Raw genomic sequence first — 18,020 nt, 5'->3', positions numbered from 1 at the left:
TCAGAGAGGCTGAGCCAGGTGCCAGTCCAGGCTCTTGGGTGGAACCCGAACGTATGGACGCGATCTTTCCTCAGCCTGGACCGAACTGCACTCCTGTGATCCACAGAAGTACAACCAAACAAGCTTTCGCTGTACTTCTCCTTTATCTAAAATTACTTGAAAAGCTTTTGATAAAAAAAAGTTTAAAACTAAAGATTCACTAAAACTGAAATCTATGACAATTTCTGCCAACACTGCAAATGAAAAAAAAAAACTTTAGTGATTTGTTACAGGTCTGTGAAAGATCACAGACCTGGAATTGGTGGAAACAATGAAAGCAATAGACCGTTCTGTGCCCGGTTCAAGCTGACCCTGGTGAAGAGGATTTCTCTACTATCGAGTGATCTGTATATTAGGCTACATTCACACATTTTCAAGTAGTTATGAGTGTTTTTGGAGCGTAATTGCATGCTTAGAACTAAAATAATGTATGTAGTCAACAATTCACCTAAGTTCTACTGCTCATCAGAGGAATATGAGTGGGGCGCTGGTGCTCAGGCTGGTTTTTAGATCCAAGATATGTGACAGAATAACCGGCAACTCATATCCTTATTATATTTACTTTATTGGCACACAGTAGAGAATATGTAATCCATAAAACCGACGCGTTTCGGCCACAGCCTTTTTCAAAGCTGTTTTTCAACTAAAAGGTGTGGTGTGCTGCTGAAAAAGGGGCAGAATACTGCTGTTTGATTAGAACACATGCAACAAAATGCTTGAAAAAAGCTCATGTTGCCCTTTTTTAGGTGTTTCCATTGATGTCCATGGGGACAAAATAGCTCAATTCTGCCTGAAGAGTGGCTTATGTATTTTTTTGAGCAAAAGGCAAGTGATGGGATGCTTAGATGTGAACAGGGGGTTTGGAAATATTAGGTTTTTGCTTGTTTAGCGTTTTTGAGCTTCGAGCTAAAAGCGTGAAGGGGGCCTTAGAGTTTACAATGACAACTATATGACATGAAGTCTCCAAAAGGCAGAAATTTCAGCTGCTGTCAAGATCTGAGTCATTGGGGTTGATTTACTAAAGGCAAAAAGGCTTTTCGCTTTGCAAGGGAAGGTGCACTGTGCAATTAAATTTACCCCAGAGCTTAGTGAACGAGATGAAGACCTGTTGACTTCTGTAATTCAATCATGTGCAAGCAATTTTTTTCTTTTTGTTTTCTTTGCATGTGGTTGGGAAACTTCACATTTACTCAGCTCTGAGAAAATTTCCCTTGCAAGCAAACAGCCTATTTGCCTTTAGTAAATCAACCTCACTGGTGGTGAGAAAAGGTGGGTAGAAGCCGAATGACTGAGAGGGGCTCAACCTTGAATTTTCATACATGAGGGAATGATTCTTTATGCAGATGCCAAGTGACAATGCAGGTTCTTCATTAGGGTGATCTTGCCATTAGACCCCAAAAAGCCAGCGGGCAATAAACTGTAATTTTAAGATAAGCCAGACTATTTGTACTGATGGAGATTCATTTAGCAGAAATATTCTAAGTGCATGGTTCTGGCAAAAGCCCTGAAAAAAAAGTGAAGTATGGGAAAGACATTAAGCAACATGCCCGTGTCCATACCTTGATTCCCCTTGGTGCAGGTTTTCCCATCCTCCTCCAGGGAGTAGCCTTCGTGACAGTCGCACCTATAATTTCCTGGGGTATTGATACAGATGTGAGAGCACACCGTCTCATTCTTCAGAGCGCATTCATCAATGTCTAAAAACAGAGAAAAAAAATGGGGATGAAAGCATTATCAGCCAATAACAAAGACATGAGTCACTCTGAGTGCAAAGAGCATGTTTCCTCTCTTCTGTAAGATTCCTATATACAGTATACAGCTGGAGTATAGATATAAGAAGAGCAGGGTTGGACTAATGACTGAGCCAATGAATTCTGGAGAATTGCAGGCTCAGTCCAAATCTAACGTGACGGCAGAAGGAAACTGCGGCTGACCATGATTATGACTATGACATCATTTCTGAAAGGAGTTTCCGCTGTAATTGAAAAATGGACCCGTTTCTTACATATGTTAAAAGGACAATATCATGTTCTATCAATGGCCATTTATTTTAAGGAAAGATTTATTGGCTAATTCAGAAGCTCACTAACCATTGTGGACTGTATGATCTAATCCAACGTGGAGCCAACAAACTTGATATTATGTATGTGTAGACTGAGGTTCTCCTTTTATAATTTAGTAGAAAATAATTGCATTTTTAACTTCTGAGACACAAATTAAACAGTACTACCGCCAAACGCAACCCATTCAAGTGACAGGGGCAGAGCCGCAACCACCCTGCAGGCAGTGACTTTGCATTTTCAGGGTTAAAACAGGTGATAAGAAGGCAACTTCTCACCTCCTCAATGCCTGTCAAACACCTCTGAGATCACTTTTTAGAAGGCCTATGTATGAACGAGTCCTTAGAACAGAGGTGACCAACCCGCAGTCCAGGAGAGGTCAGCATGCAGCCCAGGCATGTCTGGAGAAATGTCGTGTAAGAATAGAAGCCACAGCGGCTGGCAGGGACAAGTCGGCAAAGGCACATATGGTGGGGTGCAGGCAATGCCGTATATGTATAGAGGCCATGGCACTGGGCACAGAGAATCCAGGATCAGACACAGCTGAAGGGATTCCGGTGGTACCGTTTTTGTAAAAGCAATGGCAACAGAGAATACAGGGACTGCACATAGTGCCAGGCAAGTAAATGCCACCTCCCCAGATTTTGGTTGTGCTCCCAAAAGCCACAACCTCACCTCTATCTCCCCACACAGAACATACCAGGGCTGCCAACCATAATTAAATTCAGAGACAGTTTGGGGCGGACTGACCATTTGGAAACTCGGGCACTGCCTGAGGGCCCGGGGTCAGTAGGGGGCCCCATGAGATGCCCCTGTTACCTTTTTCATAGGCTTTTTTGAGTTTGGACAAGGACACCATGGCCCCATGATCCCCTATTGCCCGGGGGCCCCATGAGTTGTCAGTCCGCCCCTGGTAATATCCATGATTTTTACATCTGTCCATGAAGGTGCTGTCAGGGATCCCCTCGATCCCTGCCGCGATGGTCCCGGCGCAGGCGCACTGCTCCGCCCTGTACACGGGCACTAGGTCCGGGCCGGCCGCGGCGTTCGAGTTCGCGCATGCGCAGTAGAAGCCGCGGCCGCCCGCTGGGCACCAATGGCAGCGCAGGGCGGGATATTTAAAGGTCCCTGAGCTGTCATTTCGTTGCCTTCTGGTCTTACCTGCTTCCTGTGATTCTGTACCTGTGCTTTGTAAGTTTATTGACCCGGATTGTTCTTGACCTGCTGATTTCTCCTGCCCAGACCCTTGCTTGCCTGACCTCTCTCCCTGGATGCCCCTCATTAGATCTGACCTCCTGTTGCTGACCTGGCGTGTGACCCGACGATTCTCTGCCTGCTCCCTTGTACCTTACCGTCCTCTACGTTACCAACTCGGCCTGTCTGACTTCGCACTTGCTCAGCCATCCATCCATCCCATCGGGGTCACCCGACCTCCTCACATCTGGCTCTCCCTGGTTGGAGCCCCTGGCAAACACCCCTACCACTGACAGGTGTGCTCAGTAGTGGCGACCTGGTCTCGGGGTACTACAAGTCCATCCCCACCATCAGGGGCCCTGGTGAACAAGTACCCTGGGGCTTAGACTCCGCGCTCTGGGCACGCCTGACCAGTGGAGTGCTAGTGGTGCCGCTCGGCGGTCCCTCACAGTACCAGAAGGCCATGACTGAGCCTCGAGGAGGACCCTCCCCGTTGGACGAGGTTTGCAGGCACCTGGCTACCCTGACGCAAGCAGTAAACACATTACAGGACAGATGTTTGCAGATCGAGAATCGGTTTCAGGCCTGCACCATATCTGCTCCTGTTTCACAGGCCCCGGCTCCTGCACCGCCGGTTGCAGCAGCCCACGGGCCGGCTCCTGGGCCTTCCACATCACTCCCTATGGCGGAACCCCGAGTACCCTTACCCGAGCGCTTCCATGGGGATCGCGCACGCTGTCGGTCATTCCGTGACTCCTGTCTGCTCTACTTTGAACTGCAACCACGGACCTTTTTGACAGAATCGGTGAAAGTGGGGTTTGTTATCTCCCTGTTGCAGGGTGAACCCCAAGACTGGGCCCACCGACTAAGGGGAAATAATGATCCTCATCTGGTTACGGTTGACAACTTCTTTAACGCTATGGCCATCTTATACGATGACCCACAATGGGCGGCCTCGGCCGAGGCCACATTATACGCACTCCGACAAGGTCGGCGGGCAGCTGAGGAATACGCCTCTGACTTTAGGCGCTGGATGGGTGACACTCGTTGGAACGAGTTCGCACTTTTGCACCAGTTCCGTATGGGCCTTTCTGAGGCTCTGAAAGACGAGCTCGCCCGGGTGGAGGTGCCCGAGACATTAGAGGACTTGATTGCACTCACCATTAAAATTGACCGTAGGCTACGGGAGCGCAGATTGGAGAGGTCTGGTCAGGGTCGCGGAAATACCTGGGGGTCTTTCCAAGGATCCAGTCAACATACTAGGCCAAACATCCAGAACCTGCCGCCTGAATATGCTCCCGAACCCATGCAGCTAGGCCTGCTACGGCCTAAACTATCGCCAGAGGAACGCCAGCGCAGACGCTCCCAGAATCTGTGTCTCTACTGCGGTGAAGCGGGTCACATGGTACGTTCCTGCCCGCAGAAACTGAGTAAGTTCACCTCATCTTCTTTATCTATTGGCAATATGAATCCGTCCCAATACTTAGTTGTTCCCCTCTCCTTTCAGCTTTCAGAAAGGACCGTGGAGGTGACGGCCATAGTTGATTCGGGGGCATGCAGCTGTTTTGTGGATATCAATTTTGCTCACCAGCAGGGTATCCCCCTCCGCCCAAAGGAGAAGGGGTTTCACATCTTTTTGGCTGATGGCTCCCGGATAAAGTCAGGGGTGGTTAACCAGGAGACCCCTTCCATTGTGACTTCTATTGCCGGTCAGCACCGGGAACTCCTCAGCCTGGATGCTATTGCATCACCCCTTTTCCCAGTCATTCTGGGGCTCCCATGGTTGCGGGCCCATAACCCCCAAATTGACTGGGAAACTGGGGTTGTCTCGTTCCCTTCCCCATACTGTCGGGAACTGTGTCGAACTTTGGGCCCGTAGGTCCCCCAGGTCCTCCTGTGCTCTGAAGGGGATGCCAGCCTAAAACAAGTGATCCCTGCAGCCTATCATAAGTTTCTTGATGTGTTCAGTGAATGGGGAGCAGATGCTCTACCCCCCCACCGCCCATATGACTGTCCTATTGATCTGTTACCCGGTTCTGAAATTCCTTTCGGGCAAATTTTTCCCCTTTCTGAGCTAGAATTAGGGGCCCTGAAGGATTATATTGAGGACAGCCTCCGGAAGGGATTCATCCGTCCCTCCACTTCCCCAGTAGGTGCAGGGATCTTCTTTGTAGAAAAGAAGGACAAGACTTTGAGGCCATGTATTGACTATCGGGAGCTGAATAGGGTCACAATTAAAAATCGTTACCCATTACCACTGGTACCTGAATTATTCCAGAGCTTAAAAGCTGCAGTAGTATTTACCAAGCTGAACTTAAGGGGAGCCTACAACTTGGTTCGCATAAGGGAGGGGGATGAGTGGAAAACGGCCTTCCGCACCCGTTTCGGCCATTTCGAATACCTGGTCATGCCTTTCGAGTTGTGCAATGCGCCGGCCACCTTCCAGTACTTTGTAAACGACATCTTTAGGGACTTCCTGGACATCTTTGTCATCGTCTACTCAACGACATTTTGATTTTCTCCTCCTCCCTGGGGGAGCACAGGGTACATGTAACAAAGGTGTTGGGGCGGTTGCGGCAGCACGGGTTGTACGCTAAAGCAGAGAAATGCTGCTTTGAACAGGCTAGTGTTATATTTCTGGGTCTGATTATCTCCACCACGGGGGTCGCAATGGACCCTCAGAAGGTCTCTGCGATCCTTGATTGGCCTGAACCCACGGACAGGAAAAGCGTCCAACGTTTTATTGGGTTCGCAAACTTCTACCGGAAGTTCATCAAGAACTTCTCGGGTCTGGTCTCCCTCATCACTCAGTTAACCAAGCTTGGGACGCGATTCAGATGGACGCCAGAGGCACAGGAAGCTTTTGAAGCACTAAAGAAGTTATTTACCTCGGCACCCATTCTGGGTCATCCCGACGCCTCCCTGCCCTACATCTTAGAAGTAGATGCGTCAGAAAACGCGGTTGGCTCCATCCTTTCCCAATGAAAGGGCGCCAAGGAATTACTTCACCCAGTAGCATTTTTCTCACGGAAACTTACCCCTGCGGAGAGGAACTACGACATTGGGGATCGAGAACTACTGGCTATCAAGACCGCATTAGAAGAATGGAGGTACCTGCTGGAAGGTGCCTCCCATCCCATCCTGATATTCACGGACCACAAGAACCTGGAATATCTGAGGACGGCCAAACGTCTGCGCCCACGACAAGCAAGATGGGCATTGTTTTTCTCGAGGTTCCAGTTCCACATCACATACAGGCCCGGTTCAAAAAACACGAAGCCAGACGCGTTGTCGCGCATGTACGAGGACACCAAGGAGATCCCAGTACCCGACACTATTCTTCCTGCAGGAAACTTCTTGGCTCTTCAGACGAACCTTCGCTCCGAGATCCTGAGAGCGTCCACAGCGATGTCTACCTCCGATGGGGCGCCCCTCCGGAAGAAAGAGGGACTCCTATGGAGGGAGGACCGGATTGTGGTGCCGGAGGATGCCCGAACCTTAGTCTTGGGACATTGCCATGACCACCCAATGGCAGGACATTTTGGCCCGGTCAAGACCCTGGAACTTCTCCGACATTCCTTCTGGTGGCCGGACATGGCCAAGGATTGTAAAAGTTACGTGGGCTCCTGTGCCATCTGCCAGCGGAACAAGCCTTCAAGAAATAAGGCGTGGGGCCTGCTACGTCCATTACCCATCCCTGAACGGCCCTGGCAGAAAATCTCTATGGACTTTATAGTCGAGCTTCCACCTTCACTGGACCACACAGCAATTCTCGTGGTCGTGAACCGCTTATCCAAGATGGCCCATTTCATTCCTTTACGGAAGACTCCATCAGCAGCCGAGACGGCGCAAGTTTTTATTCGAGAGGTCATTAGACTGCATGGGGTTCCCGAAGACATCGTCTCGGACCGAGGGGTGCAGTTTACCTCGAGATTTTGGAGGGCATTGTGCAAAGCCCTGGATATCAAGCTATCCCTTTCCTCGGCATTTCACCCTCAGACTAATGGTCAGACCGAAAGGACCAATCAGACCCTAGAGCAATACCTGCGATGCTACACATCATTCTCTCAGGACGACTGGGTGCCACTTCTCCCTTTGGCGGAATTCGCGTACAACAACGCTTGCCATTCAGCAACTGGGCAGTCCCCGTTCTTCTCCAACTATGGGTTTCATCCTGTCTTCCTCCCGGATTTAGTCCCGGAATGCCCAATTCCAGCGACACAGGATGCACTAGCCTTCTTCACTTCAAACAATAAAAAACTACAGGAAGCCATCCGTCAAGCCCAAGAAGACTACAAGAGGGCTTTTAATAGGAAGCGAAGAGGGGATCTGGTGTTGCAGCCCGGAGAGAAGGTTTGGCTGGCTACGTCGAACTTGAAGTTGCTCTGCCCGTCAAAAAAGTTAGGACCTAAATTTATAGGCCCTTTTTGCATCAAACGGATGGTCAATGAAGTGGCCTATGAACTTGTTCTCCCTGAGACACTCAAGATCCACCCTGTCTTCCACGTGTCCCTGTTGAAGCCGGTAGTCCCTGATGCCTTCCCGGAACGGGAATCCAGGCCCCCGGAGGCCGTAACGGTTGAAGAGGAAGAAGAATTCGAGGTGGAGGCAATCCTGAAGTGCCGACGAAGGGGGGGCCAGACCCAATTTCTCATCAAGTGGAAGGGCTATGGCCCTGAGGACAATCCGTGGGAACCAGCCCATAATGTCCATGCACCTAGACTTGTCCGGAGGTTTCTTTGTGATCACCCGTGGTGGAGAGATCGGGTGGGCATCCGGAGGTTGCCCGTAGGGGGGGGGCAATGTCAGGGATCCCCTCGATCCCTGCCGCGATGGTCCCGGCGCAGGCGCACTGCTCCGCCCTGTACACGGGCACTAGGTCCGGGCCGGCCGCGGCGTTCGAGTTCGCGCATGCGCAGTAGAAGCCGCGGCCGCCCGCTGGGCACCAATGGCAGCGCAGGGCGGGATATTTAAAGGTCCCTGAGCTGTCATTTCGTTGCCTTCTGGTCTTACCTGCTTCCTGTGATTCTGTACCTGTGCCTTGTAAGTTTATTGACCCGGATTGTTCTTGACCTGCTGATTTCTCCTGCCCAGACCCTTGCTTGCCTGACCTCTCTCCCTGGATGCCCCTCATTAGATCTGACCTCCTGTTGCTGACCTGGCGTGTGACCCGACGATTCTCTGCCTGCTCCCTTGTACCTTACCGTCCTCTACGTTACCAACTCGGCCTGTCTGACTTCGCACTTGCTCAGCCATCCATCCATCCCATTGGGGTCACCCGACCTCCTCACATCTGGCTCTCCCTGGTTGGAGCCCCTGGCGAACACCCCTACCACTGACAGGTGTGCTCAGTAGTAGCGACCTGGTCTCGGGGTACTACAAGTCCATCCCCACCATCAGGGGCCCTGGTGAACAAGTACCCTGGGGCTTAGACTCCGCGCTCTGGGCACGCCTGACCAGTGGAGTGCTAGTGGTGCCGCTCGGCGGTCCCTCACAGGTGCATTATGGACATGCAATCTGCATGACCGAAATGGATGTAAAAATCTTAGAAACTTTCCCGGAATTTAGGCTAGGTTCACACTACTGTGGGTGGTTGCAGGTGTGAGATTCACAGCTGTTCCTGCACCCATAACCATCCACAGCCAAAACAGGTGCAGGAAATGACGGAAAATCACATGGTGCAAAAAGCACCATGCGATTTCCCAGCTGCTATGGTTAAAAAATGGTGCAGGAACCTTTTTCCTGCATGAAACGCAGGCCCAACAGCTCATTCAAATGAATGGGCTGCCTTGCCCTTGCAAATGCAGCCCAAGACAATTCCTCTTCTTCAAATGTGGCCCAGGAAGGTCAGAAGGTTGGACACCTGGGCTTTAGTGAGAGGCATAGAGGCCACAGGTGAGAACTAAAAACCAGCATAGATAATTTTCAAATTGCTTTAGCATGCTTCCAAGCAATTAAGACCAGCATGCAAGCAGGGCCTACTGTAAAACGGCCAGTTGGCCATGTCTACTCTTAGGCCAATATTTCCCCATCTTCCCCTAAATTGAAGCAAATCTGTGCAAGCCAGAGAATTTTGGAAATGTTATAGACTGTAAATAAAACACTGCATCCCAACCAGTAACAAAACTCAGCTAAATAGATAAAATATCTTTACATAAAGAAAATTGACAGATTTTTTTATTTTGACTTGAAGACTCTTTTAACCCACTGTTCATAAAAATCAGCAGCAAATCATTTTATTGGATTTCCCCTGATACACTTTTGGTTTTAGTCAACCGCCTCTCATCACCAACAATTATTTTTCATTAAATGTCCATTGCTGGCCACCTGAGGACACATTCAAGAGGACTTTAGGGGACCTGAGAAGATTCTTATCTCTTGGATGGCAGGATGAAAATTCCATGATCCTCTTCTTGAGAACCGATGAGGCAATCACAACTTTACTGTATACTTACATGTGCTGCTGATGAAAATGTCTCCTCTGAGATCGCTAAACAGTCCTCGTCTGAACCGAATAATTGGACCATTCATCAGACCAAAAAGCAGTCACTGGACAATACGTGCATGAAGAATGGGGGTAGATGCCGCACTGATTTACTCAGGCTTGGAAATGATTTTTAATCTTATGGATGTATTGGGTTTCAGATTTTTCGTTATAGATGTGATGTTGCTATTTTACGAGAGTTTCAGCGGTGGTGATTGACTCGTGGCTGCTGCCAAATACAGCACATCGTACATCCATTTTTATATAAGACATCAATAACAGCCTCTTAGTGTACACCAGAGAGCACTTTACACCGATAGACTGCAGTACTTAACCCATGTTTTCCCACTGTTTTTTTCTAAATGTCTTCCCATTTATTGGTATTTATTTGGCCTGATTGGTTGCAGAAGTACTTGGGTAAAAGAGGTGACTATGAGAATGATTTCACGGTCCAATCAAAACGAGATGAAAACCAAACTTAAAGTGAATAGGCTGGGTCTCAGGTCTAGGCTTGCACTGCCTTCCTGGAGGTACTTTCCCTGAAAGATAGGAGCAGATCCTAGAAAGAAGCACCAGGGAGGAACTTCAGCTGCTAGAGGTGAATGAGAAGCTGGAATTTGGCTTGGACCTTACAGAGAGTCTAGTATCTCACCTAGCGAGTTTATGTTGCATCTGCACTACAGTCAAGTGTTCAAAAATCAAAGGGTGCTAATCTGGCTCCAAGGTTCTTTTACCTGTGAAGACTGTCAATAGAATTCTGGAGTCTGCTGCTTTCTTTGGATGTCCTGTGACCATATCCCTTTCCCAGGAGTTTATCAGACTGCAATAAGCTATATCTTTTTGGTTAAATGGTGATTGGTGCCCATCTGATCAAAACCCAACTATAAGTCAAGTACTTAACCCTGAGGTGCAATGTCAGCCTGCCTGACCTCTGGGAGTCCCTAGTAGCCTCCAGAGAGTAAGGGGGTGCTACATACTCATTTGTGTGTCTTTGAAAATTAGTTTTCTTTGGAATTGGCACAGACTTCGCAGAGATACAGTGAAGTAAATAAGTATTTGATCCCCTGCTGATTTTGAATGTTTGCCCACTCACAAAGAAATGATCAATCTAAAAATCGAATGATAGGTGTATTGTAACACTGAGAGACAGAATAGCAACAAAAAATTCAAAAGAAATGCATGTCTAACAAATTATGCACTGATTTGCATGTTTATGAGGGAAATAAGTATTTTATCCTCTATCATTCAGCAGGATTTCTGGCTACCAGGTGTCTTTCATACAGGTAACAAGCTGAGATTAGAAGCTATATAGAATAGAACAGAAAGGAATAGAACAGGATAAAATAGAGTAGAACAAAGTAGAATGGAATAGAATAGACTATAAAAGAATGGAAAAGAATAGAATAGAAAATAAAGGAATAGAATAGAAAAGAACAGAATAGAAAAGAAAATTAAAGAACAGAATAAAATAGTATAGAATAGAAAAAAAGGAAAAGAATAGAAAAGAACAGAATAGAAAAGATAATTAAAGAACAGAATAAAATAGTATAGAATAGAAAAAAAAGACTAGAAATGGATATAATAAAACAGAACAGAAGATAAATAAAGGAATAGAATAAAATGGAATAGAATATAAAATAAAGGAATAGAATAGATTAAAACTGAATAGAATATAAAAGAATTGCATATATTAGAATAGAATAGAGTAGCATAGAATAGAATAAAATAGAATGAATATAGCTGTCTTCGAATCGATTTGAAAAATTGTGAATTTTAAATTGATTTGAAAATATACTAAATGAATCTGAATATAGGAAACAAATTTCAAAAATGAATCATTCTAACGTACACTTAATGTATGATGAAACAAAATTATTAACTTAATGAACGAATCTGAAACAAAACACACTTTTCCATCGTTCACATCTCTAAGTGTGAGTCATAATGACTATTATGAGAAAGCTATGTAAGCAGTGTGAGGATGGTGAGAACAGTAAATTAGAAGAGTAAGAGTAATTTGAGACCTGAGTGAGCCGTACAAGAAGATGAGTGATGCTCATGTATGAGGAGATCAAAAAAGAAAGAATTGTGCAAAGTATTTACGAGAAAGCTGTAAGCTGTATCAGGAAGATGAGTGATACATATGTATAAGGAGGACAAATAAGAAGGGTACAAAATATGAGAAAGATCAGTGGGAAGTACCTATGAGCAGGGCCAGTGCTAGTCTATTTTGCGTCTAGGCAAGACCAGCTACTTGCGCCCCCCAAAAAATAAATTTAAAAAAAAATGTTTAAAAAACAGTAGAAACAAGAAAAGCTACAATTTCTGGGGAAATTGTGTGAATTGTTCTTGCCTCCACCAGTAGTCTACAACTCACACTCTAGCTTTTGTCACTCTGCTGCCTGCTCACACACCTGGGTTCCTATGGCAAATCACTCTACAGCAAGGGCAGAGAAGAGCGGTTAAAAACAAACTGCTCCAACTTGCTCACTTCACTGGGCGTTGCCATCTTCAAACGGTTGTAGTTTAAAAATTCTAAAACCTACAATGAAGAGCTTTATATTGTGAGAATCACAAGACCCAGACCTACATTCTGATGCATAGTATGTCTCTGAAATAATAAACATTAAGGCACAGTCGCAGTTTAGAAATTGCCCTTCAAATTTGAGGTGACTAGAGTGGAGTTTCAATGAATGTCAATGGGCGGTGTGAGTTGCAAACAAATGATCATATTGTGAAAACTATTACGACTAGGGCTTAGCCGTGGACATTGTTAGTGGCAGCAGGGATAGCTGAACGTTTTGATATAAGATATGTGTAGGTGGGCTTGAAAATGAGGGAGTGATGGCAGTTTTGAAATCATGTCCTGATTTTTCAGCTCCCACTCCAGTTTTAAACATTACACCATTCATTCCTATGGGACCAATTTCACCACAAAAACGTGGATATTTCGTGAACCATTCGGCGAAACGTTCCACAAAGTAATAGCACACCAATTGGGAACAATCCGCACGTTTCGGTATATTACTGTCTATAGTGTAAAAACTGTGGGAGGAGTTAGGGTGGTAAATTTGGCTATAATAATAAGAATATATATGTGAGATAACAGTAAGTGGTCTGCCATGCAAGAACACAATTATTAAATCAGCAAAACATGAAACTGCTAAATGCCTTTTAATTTGCAAAAATAAATGCTATAAGATGCCACCAGCACCAATATTAAAGACAAAATCAGGGTCACGGACGGACTGTATCTGTGGCTGGCAGTGGCAGGGTGACAGTTGCAGTGAGTAGAGGATGATGGATCCACACTCTGACAGATCCCAGGCTGGAATTCCCCAGGCAATGGGCAGAGATAAAACATTGTGACAGCAGGCAGCCCAGCCACACACACAGAGGACATCCGAACTGAGCGATCCCACACAGTGAAGATCCAGCACAACACACCACCACTTACACAGATCAGCAGGCCCAGCAGGCACTAGAAGAACAGGCTGTGGGATCGTGATGATGTCATCACTCACTGACACATTGCACATGTGATGGATGGCTGGCCGCTGGGTCATACTCTCACAGACACAAGACATCGGACATTACCTTCCTCTGCAGGCGCAGTAAGGGACTGAGTCTGAGAGGAACACTGGAAGGAGCTGCAGGTCAGTTGCTATACTAGCCCCAGATACCTGGCATTTCTGGCATGTCCTTTCTCCCTCCCCTCTGCTGACCTTCCACAGCTGCTTACTTCTGCATCCACATCTCATTTTCACCCCTCTTCAGCTCTGACCTCTGCCTGCAACCGCTCCTCCGCTGCCCCTTTCTTCCCTCCCATAAAAGCTCTTCCATCTTCTACATGTCTCACTTTTGTTGCTGTATTATGCTGAAGCACCCAGCCGACTCTAGTACCTCCCCCTACACTGTACGTAGCTCCATCTCTCTCACTTGCAGGGAGATCACCTATTAGGGGTGTGGGCATCTGTACTTCACCCTGGGCACCTGCACCTTCTTTGCCACCATCTTGCACTCAGTGGGAACTGCTTAGGAGGTCAGATCTGTGGAGGCCATTGGGAGACAAGCTATCGCTTGTAAACACAGAAGCCGGACTTCTGTGTTTACAATTGATAGTGGTGAACAGGGAACAGAGGGCCTGACCCAGAGGTGGTGGAACTGAGTTCCACCACCTCTGGCTCAGGCCCTCTGCTCCCTTCTCACCACTATCAATTGTAAACACAGGAGTCCGGCTTCTGTGTTTACAAGTGATAGCTTGTCTCCCAATGGCCTCCCAATGGCCTGAGTTCCACCAAGTTCCAGCTAAAAAAAAAAGCCCTGGGCGGAGTCGAGAAGTGACTCAGAAGGGGGGAGATCCTGCACCTATTTTTTTTAGAAAAAAAGCCCTGAGGAGGACTATTAATGAGCAATGGGTTTTGAGGGCTTGAGGTTTGAAGGAGGTGTCCCTGCATTACTGTTTGAAGGAAGAGTGAGGAGCAACATATGAGCACTTTACTGTATAAGAAGGAGCTACCTGATACAAAAGTGTTAGAATGCAAGAACAGTTACATTTGTAGATATTAGATATACTGTATCAGTGGTGTATTTAGATTTCGTGCTGCCCTAGGCAACACAAAAATCGCCCCCTCCACAGAGAGAGACCCTGACACCAATCAACACCCCCCTCCCCCATGAAGAGTGCCTGACATTGACCAACAACACCCCAGCCCCCCCAACCCCACCCGAGAAGAGAGCCTTCCACTACCACCACCCCCTATACACTGGCAACCCCCCACCCCGGCGAGAGAAAAGACACTCACCTTCACAGCTCCGGACAGCCCCGGGAACAGGAGTCAGGCTCTGCATACACCATCAAGCAGCCCGCAGCCTCTCTCAGATCCCACCTGGTCCCCATGCTCTGTGTGTCTTTTCTTCCATCCCTTCTTTAGGGGGTGGCGCTGCCCACCTGAAAAATGTCGCTGCCCCCTGAAAGATGCCGCCCTAGGCAAATGCTTTGTTTGCCTTGTGGTAAATACACCTCTGTACTGTATACAGAATAAAATCTTTCTTAAGCATCTTGTTTGTCTACAGCAAATGAGGAACTTTTGGCCTTTTGGTTGTGGTGGATGCAGCCATATTCTATTAGACACCTCACAAGGGTAACTGGCTGTGTTTGTGTCCATTAAGAACTATAATAACAGAATTTTCTTCCTAGCTACCCTAGTCTCTTCTCTGTACATTTCCATTGTTTTCACTGTGCTCTAGCATTATATGATAAACATGGGGTATATTTTATAGATAGAGAAACGCTAAACAGCCTTCCGGTGTCTATAGAGTGATAGCTTCTGGGTCACGATCTTACAACTGATTACCATCAGTCTGTCTTATTCAGTTATCTATCTCCCTCGCAATGACAACTGCAATCTGCCATACATTTTAATCATATCTCTGTTTCCAGTAGTAAACACCTCATTTAAAGCCCAATGTTCACTGCATGTCAACCGATAACCTACATTCTACATGAGTGTTTTTAGATCCCCCGGGAAATGAAAAATTGCATCACATTTTTATTTTTTTCATTTCTTGAGTGTCAGCGATCGTGAGACTAAATAAAGAATGTTTCGGGAATGACTTTTGAAAAACAGTTCCATAGTTTACCATGAGAAAAACAATTTCAGAGTTAACCATCTGGTTCGGGCAGTGTCCAACATCAATGAAAAGCAGAACACGTAAGTGTCCGCAAGATTTATACTGTGACATTAGAAGCAGTTCATAAAATAGACAAAGGCTGAGCGAGTGCCAAGATTTTTTTTTTTTAATATTCAATGAATTTCTACCATAATATATGCCAATGTGTCTGACCGTCATGAGCAAAGATGAACAAGTAATGGAATTGGACAGAAAAATTGCTTTAGAGCTAGAAGGTAAATGCAAAAATTTATATTATCTAAAGAGAAAAAGTTCTAGAGAAGAAGGAAACAGATTATTACATGAAGACCATGTGACTAGTGGAGGGAAATTCAACTCACCTAAGGACTAGATAATGCTAGAAGTTTTCAATATTGGCTTTTGGCTCCAAAAACAGGTGAAAAAACTAAAACTCTCGTAACGTGAACCTGTGGCCAGGCTATTTAAAACAAAAATATTTCCATATTCTAAAAAATGAGTTTTAAAACAAGCCCTCACTGACCTCTGAAACTGCAGGCAATGTGGAGCAATTCATCATCATAAATCACAACAGACATGGCAATCTGATTTCAGTTGCTTTTTGCACATTTTACAGCACCTGCTGCTTGTTTAGAAAAGAAAGCTGTCAAGTCATCTGATGTCATGTTACAGTACTCACAGAATCCCTGCTGGGTGTGCAGGAATTCCTAGGATCTTCAATACTCACACAATTCCTGGTGGGTCTTCCAGGATTTCCAGAAATTCTAGGACCTCTAGTACTCACAGGATCCCTGCCAGGTCTTCTAGGACGTTCAGGGTTCCTAGGACTTCCATTACCTCTAAGACCTCCAGAGATCCCAGAAATGGTGCTGGGCATGTCCTTGACCACACTATTATTTAAAAGGCAAACTTATTTTTACCTTAATGCATTCTTTGCATTAAGGCAAAACAACCCTACAACAGCAGCACCCCCCAACCCCCCCTTTCCTAACACTTACCTTTATCAATCTAGTGCTTCTGTTCTTCTAGCCCCTCACCGTGTTCTCAACAGCTTGGCCAAGCTTTCATGTTGCTGTCAGTCAAATCAAGTAAGGAGTGAGAGGGGAGGTGGGGTTGAGCCGCGTTGTGTGTGTCTATAGATGCACACAGCTCGCCTCAGGATTGCGCCCACACGAGTACCCCCATAGCAAGCGGCTTGCTATGGCATCACTCAGAGAAGAGGAGGGAGCCACGATAGCTGGCAGGGGACCTCAGAAGAGGATCTTTGGGCCACTATAACATGTATAAGGTAAGGCAAGTATAGCATGTTTAAAAAAAAACAGCACATGAGCCTTTTTGTAAACATTTTGTAAACAGTCTCCGCATTGTAGCCCTCCCATTCCAGCCTCCCAACGGTAGTGTGGGGATCCTGAGGGCTGAGATCTGGTGCCAGTTTGAAGTAAAGTAAACCAGTGACCAGTGGCCATTCATCTATTTCAGGGTGCTCTGGTAAATACCAACTATCATTTAATCCCCGATTCCCCGCGTCTCGGGTGAGCCCACTTCATCTGCCGGTAGGCAGGATAAAATGCCAGGAGAAGCAAGGGAAGATGGCCTGTGATTTCAGTGATCATCTGTGAACTGAGATACTGAAATACTCTACAGTGCTCTACTGAATTGCTCCACACAGCCTGTAGCTACAGAGGTCAGTGAGGACTTGTTTTAAATCTTAGTTACTGCTCTTTAAAAATATGCATGGATTTGCTTAAAAGCAAACATGCACTTTGGCAATGCAGGGCAAAGTGAAAGATGTGCTCTAATGCTGCAATCCCCAGCAGCATGTACATACCTCTCCTTCACTCCCCCACCAGAGGCAAAGAAAATACCCAGTACTTCTGTCTCCATGTGAGAGCACCGGTACTTGACCCAGCTCTGCTACATGGGGACAGGAAACATTCACAGCTCTGTATACACTAGAGAGACTTGAAGCTTACACAAAGCAGTCTTTCTTTTATTCAGATGAACAAAGTGGTGGAGTGAAGGAAAGATGAGTATGTGTTGCAATGGAGGGCAGCAATTTTACATGTCCCTAATATTAAACACATTGTAACAATAGACTTACTCTTCCTATTTGTTGTTGAAGTCACAAGTAAATCTAAAAACATACACGGCAAAACATCCATCCACGAACCTGAGAATGGGACATTTGTGCCTTCATCCAATATGCACTGGTAGAGCTCCACACCCTAAATACTGATGAAAAACCTCCCATGACCAGTGCCTCAATCAGCCATAATATACTGGGGAAGGTCAGAGTAAGAAGACTGGCATCATTCAGTCTATCCCAACTAAGCAGTTCAGTTTTGGGCATCAATTTACAAAAAAGAACATTGGAGAACTGGAGAAAGTACAGAGAAGAGCAACCAAACTGATAAGAGGCATGGAGGAGATCAGCTATGAGGAAAGATTAGAGGAACTGAATTTATTCTCTCTTGAGAAGAGGAGATTAACCCCTTGGCGCCGGCGCCTCTGGCCCTTTAAGGGTTTCAGAAGCCGGGAAGCGGGGCGGGGTTTTAGGGTCATGTGACCTCCGTAATTCGCCGTCACGGCGG

At 46.4% G+C, this 18,020-nt stretch overlaps 1 protein-coding gene across 1 annotated transcript in view; it reads right to left on the bottom strand.

The window, feature by feature from the left end:
* CCBE1 (collagen and calcium binding EGF domains 1) overlaps nt 1-18,020 on the bottom strand; it is a 539,668-nt gene that overhangs the window by 36,005 nt on the left and 485,643 nt on the right. Inside the window, exon 5 of the mRNA XM_089689467.1 lies at nt 1,599-1,736. Coding sequence (XP_089545593.1) covers nt 1,599-1,736 — 138 coding nt within the window. The remainder of the gene's footprint in view (nt 1-1,598; nt 1,737-18,020) is intronic.

This window comes from Staurois parvus, unplaced genomic scaffold (genome assembly GCF_062004578.1).
Source record: "Staurois parvus isolate SC_StPar_1 unplaced genomic scaffold, SC_StPar_1.0 ptg000475l, whole genome shotgun sequence".
In the NCBI taxonomy this organism is placed as follows: Eukaryota; Metazoa; Chordata; class Amphibia; order Anura; family Ranidae; genus Staurois; species Staurois parvus.
Note: the sequence above shows the minus strand (reverse complement) of the source record. Positions and strands in the feature narration are given on the sequence as shown.